This window comes from Neolamprologus multifasciatus, chromosome 17, assembly GCF_963576455.1.
Source record: "Neolamprologus multifasciatus chromosome 17, fNeoMul1.2, whole genome shotgun sequence".
NCBI classification, from domain to species: Eukaryota; Metazoa; Chordata; class Actinopteri; order Cichliformes; family Cichlidae; genus Neolamprologus; species Neolamprologus multifasciatus.
This window is the reverse complement of record NC_140455.1, coordinates 11068499-11090792: the sequence shown is the minus strand read 5'-3', so window position 1 is coordinate 11090792 and position 22294 is coordinate 11068499. Positions and strand designations below refer to the sequence as shown.

The following is a 22294-nucleotide window of genomic DNA, read 5'->3' as shown; positions in this document are numbered from 1 at the left end:
TAAACTATGCACCACTCACATGGTTGAAGGTTGAAGGGTGTTTCTCCCATCTCTTCCTTATCTGCCTTTATAAATGTGGATACTGACAGAATGACAAATAGCTAATAATAAATGATAATACTGACCCGCTGATAAATCTGTCTGGCTCTAGTGTTGATTCTTTGTAGGTCTTGGTTGAAGGTTAAATAGCGTTCTGTTGTTATACACTGCTTTGCTAGGTATTTCTTTCAGGAAGATGTAATCTGTGTTGTAACTGAAGCTTTAGTATCTTTCAGAGGATTTCACAAGAGATAAAGGATAACAGGATAATACTGACAACTTCCTCATGCCTGAGCTACCAGCTTATGTGATATATATAAGAAGTAATCTATCAACCATTCAAAAAACTATTTTTGCTGTAGATTTCTTGACATCTTGAAATGTCCTTACAAAGAACCCAGTGAAAACTGGGATTTATCACCTCCCTCTCGAGTACTCGAGTACATACTCCCTACATTCCACAGACACACGCCAGCTTCAAAATGCAAAGATAAATGCACGTGCATTCACACACCCTGCAGCTTTAAACATCTGAACAAAGCTGCCCTTGCTGCAACAACTTTGCTATCGCCCAGAACATCGCATAGTCCCCATGGGTGCAGGCCTGCTGCCAATCAATTTTCCACCAATAACAATGACCCCCTGAGAAAAATACAAAACAGAAAACAGCTCATTAAGTCCTGTTTCATGTCGGTGTTTCTCTATAACGAGCGGCCATTAGTGTTTCTTTCCATCCGCTGGGGCCATCTGAAGGAGGGAGCAATGGAGAGAGAAAGAAGGAGAGCGGTGCCGTGATCGGCACACTGCCTCGCTATCCTGCTCGCTGATGGACATTTTCGAACGGTGTCACAGCTAAGCTGCAGAATAACAGTGTCTGCACACACATGCACACTTTTGTTGACGAAGACTGTGATTCAGTCTCAACGTTTTGCACGTAGACGCACAAAGAGATCTTGCATTTCATGGAAGAGTGCAAGTTTATTTCACCCCTTACTCTTCGAGTAACTGGAATACCCTATCACACACACACAAACACACACACACACATAATAGGCAGGCTTATTTTACCCACAGCTCTGTGCAGCAGGGGCTTCCTGCGCTTCTACCTGTCACACCCCCATCTGAGCAAGCTGGAGTGCTGTGTGAACCAATAGGTGGAGAGCGACACAGGTCATGATTAGAGCCATCACCAGATGTCTTAGATACATCACTCAGTATGGACTGCCTGAGGGCGTGTTAGTGTCCAATATAACAAACCACAGAATGAAGCGAGTGAATAGCGTGCTAAAACAGTAATATGGCAACAAGCAAAGCAGTGCACACTTCAGTCGGTTCACTATGTCACTGAGCACACCGAGGGAGTGTCTGCTTCTTCTGATCTTCCCCCAAGGTATGTTGATGTGGGAATTACTGCAAGGAAATTAAATATTTTAAAATATTCATTAAAAAAATATGCAGTTTAAAAACATGAAAGTGTACTTTGTTGTGAATCAGTTTAAAGCAGCAGTAGGATTGGAGGATTTTCCTTTTTCCAATCTCTTTGTTGTTTTTATTCAATCTCAAAATTAGTGGCCCTCAAGATATCTATCTGTCCTTTTCAGGTGCCAAAAATGCTACAGCTATATATGAAATGTATATGTATATATAATCACACCATCTGCTTCAGATTTTAAGCTGCAGTATCAGGAGACAGTCTATGTTTAGAAATGTTTTTTAAAAATAGTAAAATGTTAATTTTATTCTTAGATTTTTAAGGTTTTACTGATGCTTTTAAGTGAATTAAAATGCATTTAAGTCATTTTTGGCTTCAGGTTTCATTCTGTATTTGTCGTGTAAATCTCAAGCAAGGTGGTGCAATGTTAGCACAATCACCTCACAACAAGAAAGTTCTGGGTTTAAACCTGCTGATGTTCTGCTTGTGCCTAGGTGCAGATGTGAGATAAGCAAAGCTCTAAGTAGCCAGTAGTAGAGTAGTAGATGAGAGAAGAACCATACACTTAGAAATGGCCCGGCAGTAATATGGTTCTAAAAACGTATGTGTATGTTGTTGTTTCTACATCTTCTTCTTCAACAACATACACACAAGTTTTTATTTTTATATTAAGGTACATATTTGTTCCCAGAGATTCCGGTCTTTGTAAAAACCAGTACAGCCTGTTTAGAATAAAACTGTAGTAAAAGGCACGTCCCTAAAGACAGGTAGAAAAGAGTATATCATTTAAAAATTTATTACGTTAAGGATTCAGACCTTGAGTCAAAATCCTCATACACATTTTATTTAAAAAAAATGCATAAGAAATATATCATGGCGATGATACATCAGTAATTGGAATAATTTCAAATGGACCTGCACATCAGCTGATGTTGATCAATTAGGCTGAACGTGTCTTTGGCTCATTTACAAACTGCAACACAGTCACACTTGATCAACATTGTGTGAATGCATCATGTAATTGATTAATAACACAAACCTCTGCCCTTGATCTGTATACAGTACTGAGACTAATGACACTTGAATCTGAACCACTGCCATTTACGCACATGTGCACATTTTGCAAAAACAGATTTATTATACAGGGTTTTTTTTTCTCCTTTGGCTGTTTGTTTTTATAATATAATTTATTTAAAATTATTCTGTGTCTGTAAGTTAGGTTGGCATGAATAATCCTCGCAGCTTCTACGGGTCTACAGCTCTTTTGGTGTCTCTTTCAAGTTAATTCTAGCGAGCTATAGTGCATTTTCATTTCCACCCACCAGAAGAACAATTAAATGTCACAAAGAAAGAAAAATAAGCTTGACTTGTCTTTGCAGGTGTTCTGCTTGTATTCGTACACTCTTTCCGGCAGCGAGGCAATTACCGTTAAAGACAGTTTTCTTCCATCTCTCATTTATTCGCTGTTTTACTCAGATACTCTGTAATGACTTTACAGCAGTTAGGTCCACATCATTGCGCTGCAAAACTCTGGATTCAAACGGTGATTCATGAAGAAAAAAATAAGAAAAAAAATTCCAATATTTAAACACTGGAGAAAACTTCGACCTACATGATAATTAGTGCACATTTGCCAGTGGAATAAAGGGGATGACATTAATTAAATACTTTTCTTTCCCGATTGCTTCAGAAAAGTCTAATTTCACCTTTGACATCAGGCAGTACTGTACCTTTCTTTAATGATATACTTGTCTTTCCGTTCACATATGATTTTCCTCTCACACAGCTTATGTTTACCGTTTATATGATGGTGTATTCCAAATGCCAATTAGATCCTGTTCACACTGGTAAATGAGAGCCTCTCTTGCACAATTTTGTCATTGGTGAAGTTTGTTACTTTTTTCACTCTTGCTAAAATAATCAAATTGCTGCAAGAAGTGAAATTGAAATTCTTGACTGAGCTTGAGCAAATGACCCTCACATGGCAGGTGTGTTGCAAGAGGAAGCAATAACTGATTCATTATGTAGAGCCTGTGTTCACTATTGGCATTTTATGGATGAACATGAAAATTTCATAGATATCTTCAGTTTATTTGTTATATCTGTGCAGCAGTACATTCCATTAATAAGGTAATGCTCTGTGCAAAAGTCTTGAGCCACACCTCATTTCTTGATATTTTGCTTCCAAAGAACCAGATTTGTATTGTTTTAAAAGTATTCTTGTGCAACAGTATTGACCTACGAATGAATCAAACATGAATAACACACCTAAATTAAGAGGTGTGTTTAATACAGAACTTAGGAAAGAACCAGTTTTAAATTACTATCCTTGAGAGCTTTATTACCGGCAGCCAGTGGCAAAAACACATAATTTGTGCCCATTTCTTTAGTTGAATCTACAAAATTCCAAAAATAATATAGTATGACAGCCATAAATATATTTATATTTGCACCAAAAGTGATTCCAAAAGAGCTATTAGACGAAAACGCGGCATATCTCAGCATGGGGCATAGGGTGTCCTTAAAATATCAGAGGAAACTACACGAGTGGAGGACAAAACAAGAAGTGACTGGTCTAAAAACTATCTACCGCAGATGAACTATATTTGAGAGTCAGGGCCTTATGAAACATAAAAAAATCCAGTAAAGACCTCACACAGGACATGATAGATGCATCGCGGTTCATCTATTGTTCACTGTTCAGAAATTGTACCCATATCCCAAATGGTCTCAGTGGGAGAGTGGCTGTTCCTGTGTTCCTTCCCATACTCCTCCACGACGACTGCCTGGAGAACTACTCCTGAAGGTTACTTAAAGAAATTAAAGAAAGCCTGCCTAACAGCGTTCAGGATATGTTGAAGAATAAAGGGGGTCATACTAAATATTGACTTTCGAGCTCATTAGAAATGTGCAAACTCTGTTTTTACCTTATGTGCTGTATTTCTATGTCCAGGATCTTTGCTGCTTTCAATAAATGGCTGCAATGAATCCCAGCAAAACCACAAATAAATAAGGAGAGGCTCAAGACTTTTGCACAGTTCTGTATTTGTGACCTGGCACATAGCCATGGCAACATTAATCTGTAATTTCTTTTAAAAAAGACATAAAAGGACCTTTAATTCATAGTGATTAAAGCCACTACAGAAATGTATTAAATTAAAAGAAAACAGGGCAAGACACAAATAGTACTGCTAATAAATTTTGATGAATAGTAAATTGAAAACACATTTTCATTTCACTATTTAAAACATTACTTAAAGAAGAAGTAAAAACTTGCTAGCAGCACTTCATCATTATTATTTTATCATGATTTACAAACACATGCATCTCATCAATAAAGGCTAAGTAAGAACATATTGTTGTGTTTTGTAGCTGGGTTACCCCAGATACCAAAATAACCCACTGTGCAAAACAGTTGCTTGATGTAGACTCAAAGTTATTTCAAGGACCTCCCTAAAGAGAATAGAGCAAAATGAGAGAAATGTCCTTCATGCTCCGTTCAGTAAGATAAACCAAATGTACATGCATTTAGAAAACCTTGCGTGCAAACCGCGGACACTCCGCCGCTTTCGATGTCACATTTTCTTTTCCTTTACTGCGGTTTGCTTCTCCCTCCTCATTTAATCTGATGTGACGTTGATCCTTCTCAATATGCATGCATCATTAGCAACAGGGAAATGGTTTTTAGAAATTAAGAATTACAAACAAAGAGGCTTTTCTTTTGAGTGACATCAAAAGAAATTCTACTCGTGCCAGTTGCGTAATGAGCATATCCCAGAAAGACACCTTCATAGCGGCTCCCATCAACTTTGTTAATTGAGCTACTTATGATGCCGTCTTTAAAAAATGAGTTGAAGAGTGAAATGAGAGTGGGAGTGGGATGGGAGAGGAGAAAACAGACTCTCACCCTCCCCGTTTCTTTTCGTCATTGACGCACCAGATAAACAAACTAGGGAAGAAAGGAAGATCAAGATGGGGAAAGTGAGTGTAATGATGTAGTTAATAGCTGCTGGTTGTGAAGGCTTTGCAGAATTGCCACCAACAGTTTGTCCAACAACATCAAACAAACATTAGACCATTAATTCGTAAGAAACCTATTAAACCCACTGAGAGGTCCTATAAACAAGGCAACATACTGCTTCCTGTTCATTTGGACTTTTCATGCCTTTGATATAACTAAGTGATACTCGAGTACACGTTTCCAACACTCGACTACCACCTAAGAGTGTGACCTGTGTCGGTGGGAATCGAAAACTCCTGTAGAGCAAATATAAGAATTGTGAATGCAAAATTATGCAGTGTAAGCTATAATAATACTGCATGTATAATACTTTAATACTATTTTGTCTAATTATGGAATAATGATGAAACATTTTATACACAAACACTAAATTCTAAAAACAATTAGAATAAAATTATGACAAACTTAAAAAGATTAATGACATTAAAAAAACAAGGAAATTATTTCCCTGTTGTTTTTCTTCCCACCTCTCTCAGTTCTCATTGTCTAAAAAAGACAAAATACCCAGGCTGTAATAAAAGAAACGAGCTGTCGTGCTGATGTGTATCATTACTGTGTTATTAAAATTATTGCTAGTGACACTGCAGCAGCTGCTGGACACTAGTAGGGATATTTTCCAATATTGTGCACCCTTGAAATCAAGAGTTATCATTACATACTTTTAAAGGCATTTAGCTGTATAATGTATTTAGTTAGGTAGACTTGTTCAAGTTGGATACCCTTTAGTCAAAACATGGCTTTAAATATAATGTTAACCAAAGTAAGTTCAGATTCTTGCACCAGTTTTACTCTTTTCTTTCTTTTCTTTTTTTTCCAGGACCATCAACAAAGGACCAAGTGAGGGTACATCTTTCCCTCCATCGATTAGGCTTTAAAAATCCTATCATTCCACTGAGTTAACTAATGATGTGGCGTGACATGAAAACATTCTCTTGGTTATACCAAAAAAAACCCCGCCAACTTTCTAATGAGGAGGACAAATGATTCACCAGAGGAAAGAGCAGAAGGAGAAAATAAATCCCTCACAAAAATCATGTAAGTCGACTGCGATGAGTTGACATTTTTTTCTGATTTTAGACAATTTCTACAATAGTTTTCCAAAAAAAAAACTTGCAGAATCCATGCAAAGCTGTGCATATGGCATCTCAGCTCATTACCAAGACACTTTCTGGTGTTATTTCCTTTAATTTGACGCTTGTCTGTACTTTTGTTTCGTGGCTTCTCAGAGACAGCTGTCACTTCTAGCACACAAACAAGCCTAAAAGCAGAGCTGTAACCCATACTGGCAATCCTCATTTTCACTGCCTTCATCAGAAAACAACCAATTGCTGTCTTTTTTTTTTCTCAGTTTTCTTCTAAAAGAATGTGTTATGGCCTTAGTGCCGCATGTTGTGCTTTGTTTCGCTCTTTCTGTCTCCTGTGTCTCAGGTACCGCCTTTCCCCCGTGGAGCAGGTAATTGCGCACGGCTGTCTCCCTTCGGCCGTCGGGGACAGAGTACAAAGGCTGGGAGAAAAGGGGCTGTGGAATCGTGTTGCGCTTACACCTTAGGAGTCTTTAGCTTACTTTTTTGTTCAGCTTTTATCCCGAATGGTTAATTTCATCACTCACGTTTCAACTGCCCTGATTATTTCTACCCAGAAAACTTTTAAAATTTATCAGAAAACCTGACAGCAGAATGAAAAAAAATATTTGTATATAGCTTTAAAACAGCAGCCTACCTTTTTGTTTAAAAATCAAAGCGTTTATTAACGGCAGTAATAAAACATTGTGTTAGAACAGTTTGGGCAGAGCATGAAAAAAAATGGCATTATCTTCAGCTCATTTTAAAGTTTCACAGCAAACAGCTGAATAGTAATAACTAACAGTGAATCCCACTCAGGGCGGCTGCATCGTAATTGATTGCACCCACTCAAGCAATTGCTTATCGTTCCTCCACAGCACGTTTCAGAAGAATCCCATAAGATGCTCAAAATTTTGCACTGAGTCTATTTTTGTAGGAAGTCATGTGAAGCTGCACGGAGCTTGTGAGGAGGTCAGGAAGTCAAGCACAGGAATGGCATAAAGCATCCGATCAAATTCTAAAATAGCAGATGCTGAGCAGAGAAAAAGCTCCACTTCTTAAAAGCTGTTAGTTTGATTTGAAGCCACGTAGGACAGAAGAGACACAGTAACGCAAATGTGCACCTTGTGTACTTCTGGAGTCACTAATACATTGATGTCAGTTTGCATTTACAGTCCACAAATGTGTATATGTGTGCATGCATGCGTGTGAAGGTGTGTCTGTGTGTTCTTGCTGCTCTGATTCCTTGACAAGTCCCTAAAAGAACCAGAGAACAATATTTGAAAAACTGGTCACGTCCTTGACGTAAATGTATCTGACTAAACTTATTACTTGCTTTTATTACCAAAGAAAAACCATTTTTACAGCTCTACACAATTGTAAATGAACAATTTGGATAAAATAGGCACTGTCAGTTTCATTTTTCATGTTCCCTTTTTAGCAAAGCTTTAACACTTAAAGTTTTCTTGGAAGAAAGAGGAAGCATTCATTTTAACTTTAAATTTTTTAAAGACCAGTTTTGAGAAACTGTGAAATACTGCATATTGTAAGAAGCGAAAGCTTTCCCAAATAGGCAGCTGCCATTAATGATTTGTGGCTTCCATGAATACAACTACACCTCTGATAATAGAAAGCAAGGGCAGCTCGAGAGAGCAAGATCATGACTGGCAGCAGGGTTTGCTGATATGGAAGCTGCTTATCCCTTTTGTGCTGCAGTTTGTCATAACATTGTTGACAAGGGACTACATATCTCTCTCACTCTCTCCCCCTCTCGCACTCTCTCTCACACACAAAGATGCACACACACAAAATGCGGACTCACACAGGAATGTCTGGACTCACACTGTCTACATAATGAGGTATGCACATACTGTTAATAGGCCAATACACTGTGCATACACACTTAACCTCACAAATTGATACACAAATAAATCAAAGAGCTCGTTGAAGAGCGACCTGCTACAGTAAATCCTGCTCTTTGTGACAGTTTTGTCCACAGCATGCACGCAGCAGCTTTTACAAAGTATGACATACTGTAGCTCTGCACAATACATCTTCAGAACACAAGATTCAAACCCAAAACAAGTTGCACATTCTGTTTTCTGGTCCTTTCTTTACTGTGTGAGTAAAACACTTTTTTAACAGCTAATTCTGTTACAGCACGAACATCAGCCCGCTTGACAGGCAAGCTGGAAGCAATCGAAGCTTGGGGACTACAAACAATTAACAGTAACAGCCTGATTAAAAACATCATCAATTTTAAATATATTATCAAAGTCTTTCCATGTGGCACTGTCAACCCAACAGTTATTTCTGGGTTTCCATGACAATCGTGTAGATCAGTCTGCAACAGAGCGAGACGAGATTCAAAGCCAGTCAAGCCATCAAAGTCAGTATTTATAACAGGCAGCAAAGACATTTTTTCCCTTCTTGTAACTGCTCATAACCATAATTTTCTTACAGTTTTAAAGGTTTATTAGTCACATTCTTACACTGACAGGTCCATATTTAGAACTTAAGAGAGGACACATAAAATTCTGCAAAATCACAAATTAAATGTCATTTTTTATTCTAAATAGCATCCGATTGATTTTGTGAGCTTCAAATTTCTATCAAAATACAGTTTTAATGTCACTGACTGCAATCATTACATCTGAATCTTACAATACAGTGCCCTGAAAAAGTTTGATTTTTGGCGTATTTATTACATTTACATGTTTCACATCATCAAAAAAACAAACAAAAAAAAAAAAACCGCAAAGACAACTGAATAAATACAAAATGCAATAATTTATTAAGGGGGAAAAAAGCTATCCAATCCAAAAAAGTAACTGCCCCCCAAACCTAATAACTGGTTATGGCACCCTTGGTAGCAAGAAGTGCAATCAAGCGTTTTTGAGACCTGAGAATGAGCCTTTCACATCAGTGTGGAGGAATTTTGGCCCACTGCTTTGCAGAGTCATATACAGTCATATTGGAGGGGTTTTGACCATGAATGGCCAGTTAAAGGTCATGCAAAATAATCTGAATCTGATAAGTCTTTGTCTAAGTCATTGTCCTGCTGCATAACCCTGACATACTGACACAAACCGATGACCAAAAATTCTCTTTTTTTTTTGTAGGGAGCAGAATTAATTAATCTATTACAATACTGCCACCATTTTTGACTGTTGCTATGATGCCTTTTTTATGTAACACCATATTAGTTTTAAGCCAGATATAATGGGCCTTAAACCTTCCAAAAAACTTGTCAATTGTATCATGTCAGTCCACAGAATATTTTCCCAAAATTCATCAAATGTGAGACAAGCCTTTGTTTTTTTTTTATCAGCAGTGGTTTTCGCCTTCGAGCTCCCCATATATGCCAACTCTCTTTCTAAATCATGAACGCTGACCTTACCCAACCATAATGTCTTGCTTTTTTAAAATCTTTTAATCTTTTTCACTTTGTCACACAGATTCAAACTAAGTGATTTCTTCATTCAAGGTGTCTGGCAGTATTTGGAAAGCTCTTATAACTTAAAAAAAAATTGTCTTTTCAAACTGCAGTGTGAGTTTGGTTCTTACTTGGGTCATTTATGACTAAAATTTGTGTGACGATTTGAAACCTAAGTGTGACAAATATGCTAACAAATTGACAAATCACGAAGGGGAAAATACTTTTTCACACCACTGTACGTCACCCAGGTGACCCTTGGGTAATTTGCCATGATGACTGTCTGTCAGATTCCATTTTTTCTAATTTAAAAAATATCCAAGATGGCTGAGGAGACTGAAAACAGTAAATAGCTACAGATACTTGTGTATTCACCTGAATGACAGAAAGGACTGGAGGACTGACATTGATGCTGTGTAGGAGAAGGAGATGAGGAGTGTTTGTGAAGCTCAGATACTGTGTAAAGTAAGATCTTAGAAATCTTCGACAAAACAGTGTTAATGAGTGGCAGCAGCAATGCCAGATATGTCAGCAGGATCAGCAAACTAACTGGAACCATTCTGGGCCAAAATCTGGAGGCACGCAAGTCAGTGAGGGACATGAGGTCACTTAACAAAACTGCTCTCCATCACGGACAGTCCATCACACGTCCTTCATTCCACACTACAGGGCCAGCAGGGATCATTCTCCCTTAGTCTTAAACCAAATTAATCAATTGTCATAAAGAATGGTTCAGGAAATCATACCTACAATTCTCTATGAAACTGTACAACAGGTCTCCTTTTTTATGGCGGGTGAACAAACCTGTCAGAAGAAGATTAGAACTTTATTTTTCTTCACATTTTTTGATTAATTAATTTATTATTTATGCATTGTTCTATCTTATCTGTGTAGTACAGTGGTCCCTCGCAATAACACGGTTCACCACAGCTGCCTCGCTGTTTCGCGGATTTTTTTTGTGCAATTTTGCATGCTTTTTTTGTGTGTGTGTTCTGCATCCTGATTGGCTGTAGACCATTGTCAATCAATCTCGTGCACTGTCACCTGTACAGTACAGAATGCGTTCAGCTTGTCAGATTTACATAAATCTTGGACCGCTAGCACTGAAGTGCTGTACTGTGTGTTTGTAAGTTTTCTCCCCAACAAACACAACAACGTCAACAAAACGTTTTGTGCTTTCAAAGGCATCTGCGGGTCCCTTTGGTTTCATTCTGTAATACTGGACTTATTTTTCTACACAGGTTTGAACTTTGAGAGTGCTTAAACAAGAGAGAAAAGTGTGAAAATGTTCATGTCTGTCTGAGAAAAGTGGATAAAGTGTGTTTGAGGGGTTTTACAGCCTTAAAACATCTATAATAATTGTAAAAAATAACATTGGCTACTTTACGGATTTCACCTACTCTGGGTTATTTTTAGAATGTAGCTCCCGCGATAAACGAGGGACCACTGTATATGAAATTTTGCTGCCTTCACGGCCATATAACACGTTTACTATTGCCAAAATTACAATTCTATCTATTGAGTTATCTGTACAACTTAGCATGGCATTCAGACATGTAAATAAGGATGATGTGTGCATGCTGACAGCAACTTCAGTAACTGTTTTCTTCTACACTGGTCAGCTGATATACATGAATATCAGTTTTGGCCTCAAATACAGAGACATTTTCATAAAACCTGTTTCCATAGACTTCTAACCAATAAATCTCTGTTCTGTCCTTTATAACTCCCCAATCCCACACTTGTCAGAAGCCATAAGCTCTAGTTGAAGGAAGTACTTGTCACTATCATTGCTGCTGGTGATTAAGAAGGGGCTGCTCTACCTCTTTCCTGAGGATGTATTCGAAACTGAAGGATAATGAACATACTTCAATTCACCGGATTGAATAGAGGAAAAATGGAAGGAAATTTGAAGAACATGAACACCCGTGATCTCCCTGGATATGTCCTGTAATGGTTTTAAAATAAAGAAAGAAAAATGCAAATGAAGTCAAATAAAATATACAAAAAAGAAACTACTCCATACAATAAAATAATGATTATAAACAAACAAGACCCTTGCAGTTAGGAGCCTCTGCGCGCATTCTGCGCTCACCAGCACAAGGTCAGATTTGATTAGACTGTGTATGTCAGGCAAGCGGAGAGGCAGAAGAGAAGCACAGGAATGTGTTCTGAATTTAAAGAAATGGCAACATAAATGAAGCATGAAATGAACCAACTGTATTCATTCAGTTTTTGGTTTTTTATATCTAGAAGACATAACAGGCAAAAGCTTGGATTTTTTAATTTCCTGAAATTGCTCGAAATTAACTGTCGCTGTGATTTCATGACATCGAATGTCTTTGTTAGCAAAATGCAATGATAGAGTATTGGTTTGGGTGTATGAAACACATTACATCAAACCTGAGTGATTCTAATTTTGGTCGGTCCTGCAATCCTAAAGGACAAAAATAGGTTATAGAAAAATGACGCATTTGAGCACTTTCTCACTTCGCACCAGTTTTTAACATGAACTGCAACTACTAATCGTTTCTTTCTGATCTGCACGATGGCCCTGATCCCCTAAAAAGGGAACTGGGCTCATGGTGTAAAGAAACCAAAGCTGAACTCCCACCTTTGACCTATACATCAGGGTTATCATTTTGCATGGCTAATAGGGATACGTGGAAATAAGTGTTGTCTTTGAAAATACACTTTTTCTGTTTAGAATAATATTTAACAGTCCACTCTTTTGTTGGGGAGAAAAAAATATATAGCCACATAAACTTACTCAATGTCCTCCAATCTGTAAACAAAGACAGTGGTTATATTGCCCCAAGCATCAGTAACTAAGTACAGCACATTATTTTATACCTGTCAAAGCATCAAGTTCAACTTTTGACATTTATTTTTTTTACACAGTAACGTTCAATTCCAATTTGCAAACAATAAGTTTTAAATTTGTACATCTAACTGAAAAACTGAATAAAAAGATCCATAATCATCAAAATTGAAAACATAGTTTAAAGCAGGTTAATTCATTTTCATATTCTATGAAATGTAAAAGCGAGTAAACATGCTTAAATGTAGAAATGAATAAACAGCATCAGTAAACAAGCTGATTTCCACAGACGATGGGTTTTATATGGTTATTGAAATGAAGTGTTTTGAAGCTACTTCTGATGGCTGACAAGCTGACACAACTGATCCAAGAGTGCAAACTTCCACCAAGGCAGCTCACTCTCTGGGCAGTATTTACTTTTAAGGGAGTGGTATTGTATTTTCTATGTATTTACTTTGTTCTTTTTAAATATACTTTAAGAAGTTTCTGGTGCAAAATATGGGCTTTTGTGTTTTGCTGTGTTGAAACAATTTTAATATACCTGACATAACCAGCAGAGGTGAAATGTAAAATTGAGTACAAAGCTCAAATTTGACGTGATATTTGGATGCAAACTATAATGTCACACTTGAGCATTTGCCACTACATTTGTTTGTAGTGTTTGTAGGCAGCAGAGTTTAAAGCATAGGTTTAAAGACATTTTATAAAAATCGGACTTTTTTGAGCTTAAATAAATAACGTCCAAAGAAACATGATATTTAGAATCCCCATATATTACTCCCTGTATGCTTATAATAGAAAAGAAATTAAAATTCTTGTTTTTATAGCATTATTTGTATTATTATCTATTGATCTTGAAGGAGAGGTCAGAAGTCAAATGTGACCTGATATTTTAAATTTTTAGATGATACTTTCCCAATGTTGGCAATACACACAACAGTTGTAAAAATCTAAGTATCCAAGTATTATAAATCATGAAGTTGTTCTTGAAGACTTTGGGGGCATGTAAGGCAAACGTTACTGCAGTGTTACAATGACTCCACTCTACACCCTTTTAAAGTTTTAACAAACCCGGTGGAGGCCAAAGGCTGAAACAACTTGGTCAAGTAAAGCTGTTATTTATACTTTGAGTATTGCTGGAGCTTCAGCCTCTTTATGCGCATACAAATGCCACGAAAAACATGAACTGCTCGGCCAGTGTTAATTACACACTAACAATAAGACGACCGTACCAGTTTAAAATAGCTGAAGCAGATATAAAGTGCTATTAACTATTGACTACTAAAGAAACAAAAAAAAAACCAAACAAACAAAAAAAAACAACAAATACCAGTAAAAGGCAAAACAGAAATTATTTATTACAGCATAATATTTGTTGAGGCAAAACAAATGAGAAATGTCTCACCCTAGTAGACCTAAATCAGGTTATCAGTTTTTTGGAACTGTATGAAGAGGCAGAAATGCCATAATGACACCTCTGTTGGTTAACAGTTGGTTAACAGGAAGTCTACTCGGTGTTTTGTGGCAGGTTGGAATAATAGGTGTAGAGCAATGCATTTGCTGCAATCATGATTCTAGAGAACACAATGCTTGGAGAGCGTAGTGTGACCAAAGTTAATGTGACAGTGCAATGAACTTGCAATCTCATTGCCTTTGAAATGGGGGTCAGGTCTGCAACCATTACAGTCACTCGGCATATTTAAAGCAACTTTGGTTCATCAATCAACAGCATGGAGTCAGTGGCTTAGTCTACTATGGGTTTGGGTCAAGTTAGCAATTACACATAATCTGTTTGTAATAAATGAGAGAAAATCACGACTCTGGCAGATTTTAAATCTTGATGCCGTTTCGTTTCATGGCAGATTCCACCATGCAGAGTATGAAGCCCACAAAAGGGGATGCATTTTAATGCCTTATCACTGATCAGGGGAAAATGACCAGACTCAAATAACCACTCAATACAACTCAATGAACATACAACACACCTAACCTTTAAAAAGGATAACAGCAGCAGACGACTCTGGGTGCCACCCTTGTCAGCTAAGAACAAGAAACTGAGGCTACAGTTCACACAGGCTCACCAAAACTGGACAACAGCAGAATGAAAAGACGTTGTTTGGTCTGAAGAATCTCAATTTCTACTGCAAAACTGGAATGGGTGTGCATAGAGATATTAGTTTCTGGAAAAGTTATTGCGCTTTCTATGATTATAGGATATTTGGTTCTATGGATGAGTCATTAAACATTATTAAGATTTGTAACTGATTGCAGAACATACAGACTGATAGATCAATCAAAAGAGCAAATATGATTAAAAGACAAAGTGCTTGGATACAGACTGCCGTATGAATCAGTAACAGAGAAGATGAGCCCAGGAAAGCAGTAATAGATTCATAACAGTCCTTTTGTCCTCTGTAAGAGCTTTTTTATTTCCTCCAGTCTTTTTGGAGATGTCCCCAATAAGCACCTACATTCCAAGCAAAGAGAAAATTGTTTATGCTTCCTTTTAATTCTTAAGGTCGAACTTCTTCAAGATGATGGCTTAGAAATGGGTTTTGTTAAAGTGGGCATTATGGAGAGTCCCTTAAAATGCAGTTCTGACATTATGCATCCCGGTTCTTCATAGATTTTTAGTCCTGATATACGACCTGTGGAATGTAAGTTGCCCTAATGCACATTTTGATACTTTTATATTAAGGTGTGATGCAATTTAAAACTACACGTGTCACTGTTCTGACAATTGATCTGTTTTTACCTTTCAAAAGGAATCCAGGGTCACATCTGACATCTTGTCTTTATAAAAGAGAAGGTCTTAAGTTTGAAGACCTGGGTGACAGCTGATCAAAGGGTGCTCTGGAGCTGGCTGTCTCACTTTTGGTTGTAATTTGCATGTTCACTGTTTCTGATGTGAAACAGTGAACATAAATCATATTGCAGCTGGTCTATATTTTCTTCATAGAATTCCAGAGTCTGTCGTGTGTGTGTGTGAGGGGGTAAAAATGCTTTAACTTTTTGAAGCATTGGCATCTAACCCTCAAAAATTAAAAAAAACAAAAAACAAAAACGGTTTGATAAATGGACAGCAGATACCTTGCAATAAATTATTATAGAAATGTTACAGCGTGTCTGAAAAACTGTCTTGTTTATTTATTGAGTTGATGAAGTCCTAAAACTACTTGTTGAATTATTTTGCATTTAAATGTACTTGGAACATTGCACACGACCATCTAGACTTTTAATGTCTAGTGAACATTTCTCTTAGAAAGTTTAACAGTGTAACTTAAACAAACACATAACAGCACCAGAACAGATGCATGTGTCTGATTTTGCCTGAAATGGTAAAAAGAAAACCCAAAAACCAAACCATCTGAGACCGTTAGCAAGATACCTAGCTACAAAGCCACTTTCTATCCTTTTTCTACTGGCAGAAAAAATTGTGATGGTCTCTTTTCCATTACAGAGTTAAGATGGTTACCACTGAGGGTTCGATGGGTACAGAATTTAATATTTAATTTTCTCACTGCCATCTGGTTCCTTGCAGCAGACTTTATCCGGCTGTATTTGACAGTGTGAAAACACTTACATACTAAAAATACAAAGGGTAATTATCAAAGTATATGACTGGAGACACAGCATTTACTACGGTACACTCTTCCACATCTTTATTATAAAGTTAAATTGGTTACTTACTGAATGCAAGCATAAAAAACTGTTAATTTGACTAATCAAATTGTAATTCTTGCCATCTAACATGCCCTCACATTGCACGGAAACAAGATTTTTATAGTGAAAGAAGGCAACTTGACAATTTAGTCTTTATCAGAGGCTTTAAGAGAGTTTTTTGTTTGTTTGTTTTTTAAATTAGATAATCTTCTCAGGAGCACTGATAGTATTTTATGGCATTGTTTACTATGTATTGTGATGCATTGCACTGTGATATTACATTGCTTTGCCCTTTCTTCCTTTTGTTCTTCTGTTTTGTTCTCTTCTGTTCATTGCTTTTTCATTGCAGTTGTAAACCCATTTATTCCGTCCCATTTCATAATCTCTTTTAAATGTGCTTTCCCATCTAAAGCATTCAGAACACAATAGCAAAGTCATAAACACGACAATAGGCTAAGTCAAATGACAGGTATTGTGAACATCATGCCTTGGCAGCCTATCCTCTCCACAAACATGTCTGCATATAATTGAAACACTAATCACTCCATAATTACAAGAGACGACTCCTTATATCAAATGAAGTCAGTGTAATAGCTACTAGGCTGACAGGAGAAAAAGAGAGGAGAAAACACAGGAGATGAGGCGTGATATAAAAGTTATGGCCCATGAAGAAGAAGAAGGGAGGAGGTGACATTTTGACTAATATGCTACTGTCTGTGGATGTGGCTCGACTGCACTCAAGAAATCATGGCGCAAGAGCTTCTCACATGTGCAGAGATGATTTCTCAACACCGAGAGCTGCTCAATAATTAATCTGAAGCATACTTTTGTTAATTTTACAGCCTCCCCTCCAGCAATGATGCACATGTATTCAGCAACTGCACAGAAATATCTTAAAATCTCATCTCGTGCTATCAGTGTGAACAAGGAGCAGTGAAAAGATATGCTGTTTATTGCTTCACTTGCTTTTCAAATAAACCAAGATGTACAAGCCGGACAAGGGAAGTTGGAATCATCCAACTACCATCAGTAATAAAATAAAAGCCACAAAGCTGTTGCGAGATTTGCGACGCACGCCGGGAGAAGAGAAAGAGCGAGTGAATAAACGGGCATTTTAAAACCCCCATTATGCCTGACATAACAGGTGTATTTTTTTCTCCAATCACATTGCAAGTAATATCGTTAAGTGCCTCTATGCCTGTTTTTCATTGCTTTTGAATCCACTGAATCCATTATATTATTGCATTTGATCAGACCTTGAAAAGAGAGAACTTCTTTCTTTCACTCAGAGGATTTGCAGTCTGAAAATCACATTTGTTACAATGTTTCACATTTACACTGCTGCGACATAAAGCTGTAAATCTCTAAGCTTTTTAATCTGCTTTTTAATGCACTCCAGGCAGGCGATGGGGGGGGGAAGAAAAGAAAAACCTTACAACTTTTCCTCTGAATAATACTCAACTAAATTGTTAATTTTTGGAAGAAAAAAAAAAGGATATAATATAATTGGAAAAGACTACAAGCTGTTATGGTGCAATGACCCGCCGGCAGGGGGGGATAAAGCTGTGTTTCCTCTCTTCTCTCTCTCTTTCTCTCTCTCTCTCTCCTTTTGTACTCCATCTCCTACAGCCCTCTCCCTCATTCCCTGACTCCCTCTCCCCTGCCCCCTGACGGGAAAGGCCAACTGAGCTCTGGAGAATATTTATGAGCAAGGGAGAGCAATTGGTTTGCGATCATTCGACAAGGGAGAAAGAAAAGGAGTAAGGGAGGTAGGGAGAGGGGGCAGGGAAAAAAAAGAACTTGACAGAGACATGGAGATAAAGGAAGAGACGGGGTTTACATTTTAATGTTTAAATTTAACCTCCCTCATACCCGGTGAATACTGAGACTGAGTTCATATTGCTATGTCTCATCTGTCTTTAGGTGTGCATGCCAGTATTGTACATATACTTTATACTTAGGAGGTGTGGAATCCACACAAGCACTAAGGAAAGCTCTCCAAATTGAGGCCAGCTTCAGTTTGGGACTGACACACAGTGTTGGTGATTCAAGAGGCAATAAAGGGACTTTTACTGACCCATAATAGGCTGCAAAGTGTCTGCAAGGAGCAGGACACTGTTGCCGGTCAATATGAAAGATTATTTTTGCCTAGATTCTTCTTTTTTTAAATAAAAAAGATTTAAAATTCATGAGTCTTTTATGAGCCACGCAACCCAAACAAACAGCACATCCCACTGCAGTTTGAAGGCACTTCTGATCTCTTCATTCCTCAGCATCCTCAGCTGCTCAGTGAAGGATGACAGTGCCAGGAGTGCAAGATATTTAAAGCTTCGAAAGAGTTGTGCTTTTTTCTTTTTCAGCCCAGGAAACTAAACGACAATGCAGGAACTCTATTCAACATGGGGATATTTCACCTTTTTCACTTGATTTTCTATTGGATTTCTGCTCTAATTAGGTATCGTACTGTTCTAGAGCGAAACTGAAAAGGCCATTGTAGCCTGAGGGGAAAAGACGGTTACAGACCTGTCGAGTTTGCATTATCAGATATTCAATTGATGGTCAAAAAAAAGTCATACTGTCTGTAAGAAAATGTTGTCTAGAAGGTGGCCAAAAATCTGAGCGCATGTTTTAGCTGTATGCAAATGTTAGATTTGCAGCACTTGAGTGGGGTGCAGAAAGGGCAGGAGGGCACAAGAGCAAGCAAGGAGAAAAGCAGATATGAAGACGTCCTGAGAAATGGAAAGACGACGCCAACAGAGAGGCAGTGAAGGAGGAAATGATGGATGTTGGGGAGCCAGCAGCGCTACATTCTCTGTCTTTGCCTGGCATTGTCGCCCCTGTCAGCTGCTAAATGCCAGTGTCAGTCAAACCTCTGTTCAGCTGGCAACAGCTCCTCTGCCACTCGGCTGAGGACACCCCGGCATTACTCTCATCTATGACTATCAAAGCACTTACCTGGCACACACCGGCGCAAATACAGACACTCAAGTAAGCACGCCTAGTTGCACTCTCACATATTGTGGAGCATCTTCAGCCATTGTTGTTGGTACCTCAGTTTTTCACAAAAGATGTGAAGTCAAGCATGTGATTTAAAAAAAAAATGTTTATGTTTATGTAGATCAAAAACAATGATTTTTTTTATTCCAACCTCCAGAGGACATTCACACCCTGAAGTCAAAACAGGAATGCTCACACAGTCTACTTTGGATGGTGATTTATAGACTGCATAAGATGATACAGCCATCAAACAAACATACACCAGACTTTGCTCTTTCAGTCTGTGCTAAGTCACGCTGACTGAACCCACAGCCTAACAGAATTTCATCAGTCTCGGTTTCAGTGCACACTCTGAATGCTGGAGGTACGTTTCTATTCCGAGGACACCAAAGCTTAGGGAAATATGACAGCTCGTACACTCACTTGTGTAAAAGACTAAAAAAATCTGCTAAATGTGTTAACTCTGGTGACAGTGGCAAAATCGCCTTCCTTTCCTTTGTAACGCAAGCTGTGGAAATGGAGAAAAAAAACCCAATGGGTGTTGTACACCATTTTATGCCATATATCCAAACCAAGAGACCGCTGAGTAATATTTGTAGCTTTCGTCTCTGAAATTCTCAGTGTTTTCTACTCCTGTCAGGAAATAAAATAAAAACAACTAAAGAAAAATTACATCACAGCAAGCTTTCAAACAATACCCCGCTGCTTCGAAAGCACACACCCACTACACTTCACACTGCACACTTTTTGAATCCATCCTGTCACACATCAGCGAGCTCAGTCAGATATCTCTTATGTCCCACTGCTTTGCCCAAACCCCCTGCAGTATCTTCACTTTGAGTTCCCACTGATATGCAGCATTTTGAGAGTTTGTATCATACTCAAACCATATGTCGTTGCTACCATCAAAAAGGGCAAACAGTCGCACTCAAAGATGCTTGCATGTGTGCAAACTGCACGCAGTGCTTTTATTTGTATGCAAAGTAATCTTCTCAATACATCATCCCCCAGTTCACCACCCACTAAATCTGCATCTTTTATAGACTAAAGAAAAGTATACCCTAATCTCTTGTTTAGTATACCCTTTTCTAAAGAAGAAGGAGAGGGGGGAAAACTCCAAGCAAGACCACATGAATCAGAAAAATTACATTTAGCCTATTTGACTTGACAAAAACAGCCTTGATTTCAGGTATGTAAGTTCTGCAGCAGTCAGCTGGCACAACCACTGCCGTCTCTCACCTGTATATCTTGTACTTGGTGGTGAATCCCTGCTGGTAGCGCTCTGTGAAATCAACAAACTCCTGCGAGTTGTGAAAAGGACCTTTGTCCGAAAGGAGCCAGCCCAGGGGCCCAGTGGAGCCGCTGAAGCCTGACCCGGCAGGGTCCGCAGCACTGGCCCCTGCTACCAACCAGCTCTGGAGCAGGCTTAGTGATAACCACTTCCATAGAAACATGAGGGCCGTCAGTCTAATGGAGATGCACGGGCCACTCATGCTGTTTCCCCCGGCCCCGGTGACTCCTCATTCTCCCTGCACTGCTGACGAGTTCCGCTGGAAGGAGGAGAAAGAGGCAGACGGAGAGCAATTGAGACAACGTGGACACAGAGGGCACTAATTAGTAATTTTGGTTTGGGATGAGGGGAACAAAGGTGAACTGAGAGGGCTCATTTGTCAAGTAGCGCCAGACCAGAACAAATATTTTAGACGTTGCATTGTGGAAAGTGAAGTTAATGAAAAAGGTGAGTTTAGAATTTATTTTGGACGACGTAACCTACAAACAAAATCTAAATATTTCATTTCTCTACCTTAGGTCGGTTATTATTAAAAGGTTTAATGTTGTTGTTTTGTTTGTTTGTTTGGTTTTTTTTTACCTGATTCTGCAAGTACTGGAGTCCGTTACTGGTTGGAATTAGTCTCCGAAAAATCCCCTGATAGGACTGTAAAGTTGGGCTCAGCTGGGCGTGGAGACTGGGCGGCATTTGAAAAAAATAAATAAGATTTTTGTTGTTTTTGTTGTTGTAGAAAAAATTTCGCTCACAAATTCAAACTCGCGAACAATCTGGGGAACAAAACATCCAACCTCCTCAGAGCGCGCTCCTCTCTCTCACAGCGGTATCTCCAGCGGTGTGCGCTCCGCACTGTAGGTCCACTCCAGCGACCGCAACGCGCGTTTAAGATGACGGGGTCAAAAAACTCACAGGCAGACTGGTCACTTCAACACACCGCTGTGACTTGGATTCGGTGAATGCGCGGGTGGGAGAAGCGTGGCGAGCCTCCGTCCTCTTAACTCATTTCTGCTCTCTGTTAGAGGGGCGCGCTCGGGGCGCATGCAGGGCACAGGGAGAGCTGCTGATGATGCTGACAGTGCCTGGACTCCCAGCGAACGGAATGTGTGAATGGCATTAGGGGTGCTCTCGCTCTCCTCTCTCTCTCTCCCTCCCTCCTGTACCATAGCGTCGCAATTTAATTTATTCCAGCATCTAGCACACACCCGGTTGGTTGGGACGTAACTGGAGGAAGTGAAAGTAGGAGGTGTTCAAGAGGGGTAGGGGGTGGAGGGGGAGGCTGGATGAGGGGATGGTCAGAGAAGGCTAGTGTGCTTGAGACAGATGCCTCATTTCAGAAAAAGCAATAGAAGTCACCTGCAGTTCGGATCAATACAAATTAGAGTGGAGGCGAAAAGAACAAAACAGGAGGAAATCCGGATAAAATGCCAGCTTTAAAAAGTCGAGTGGCCTCACGTTTATGGTCTGATTCTGGCTGATGTATGGCAGGAGCAGCTTTTCAGTCAAAACTGGGAAAATAATAACAACAGCTACATTTCA

General features: G+C 38.8%; 1 protein-coding gene across 2 annotated transcripts in view; it reads right to left on the bottom strand.

The window, feature by feature from the left end:
- Positions 1-21963, bottom strand: part of brinp3a.1 (bone morphogenetic protein/retinoic acid inducible neural-specific 3a, tandem duplicate 1) — a 74903-nt gene extending 52940 nt beyond the window's left edge. Inside the window, exons 1-3 of one of the 2 annotated variants that reach the window (XM_085137456.1) lie at positions 21550-21963; positions 21341-21437; positions 20710-21020 (exon numbers count right to left, since the gene is read on the bottom strand). In XM_085137456.1, coding sequence (XP_084993582.1) covers positions 20710-20963 — 254 coding nt within the window. In that variant the 5' untranslated portion in view covers positions 20964-21020; positions 21341-21437; positions 21550-21963. Of the gene's footprint in view, positions 1-20709; positions 21021-21340 lie in introns of both variants that reach the window. The other variant, XM_085137455.1, reaches the window with a different exon arrangement.
- Positions 21964-22294: the final 331 nt, after the last annotated feature.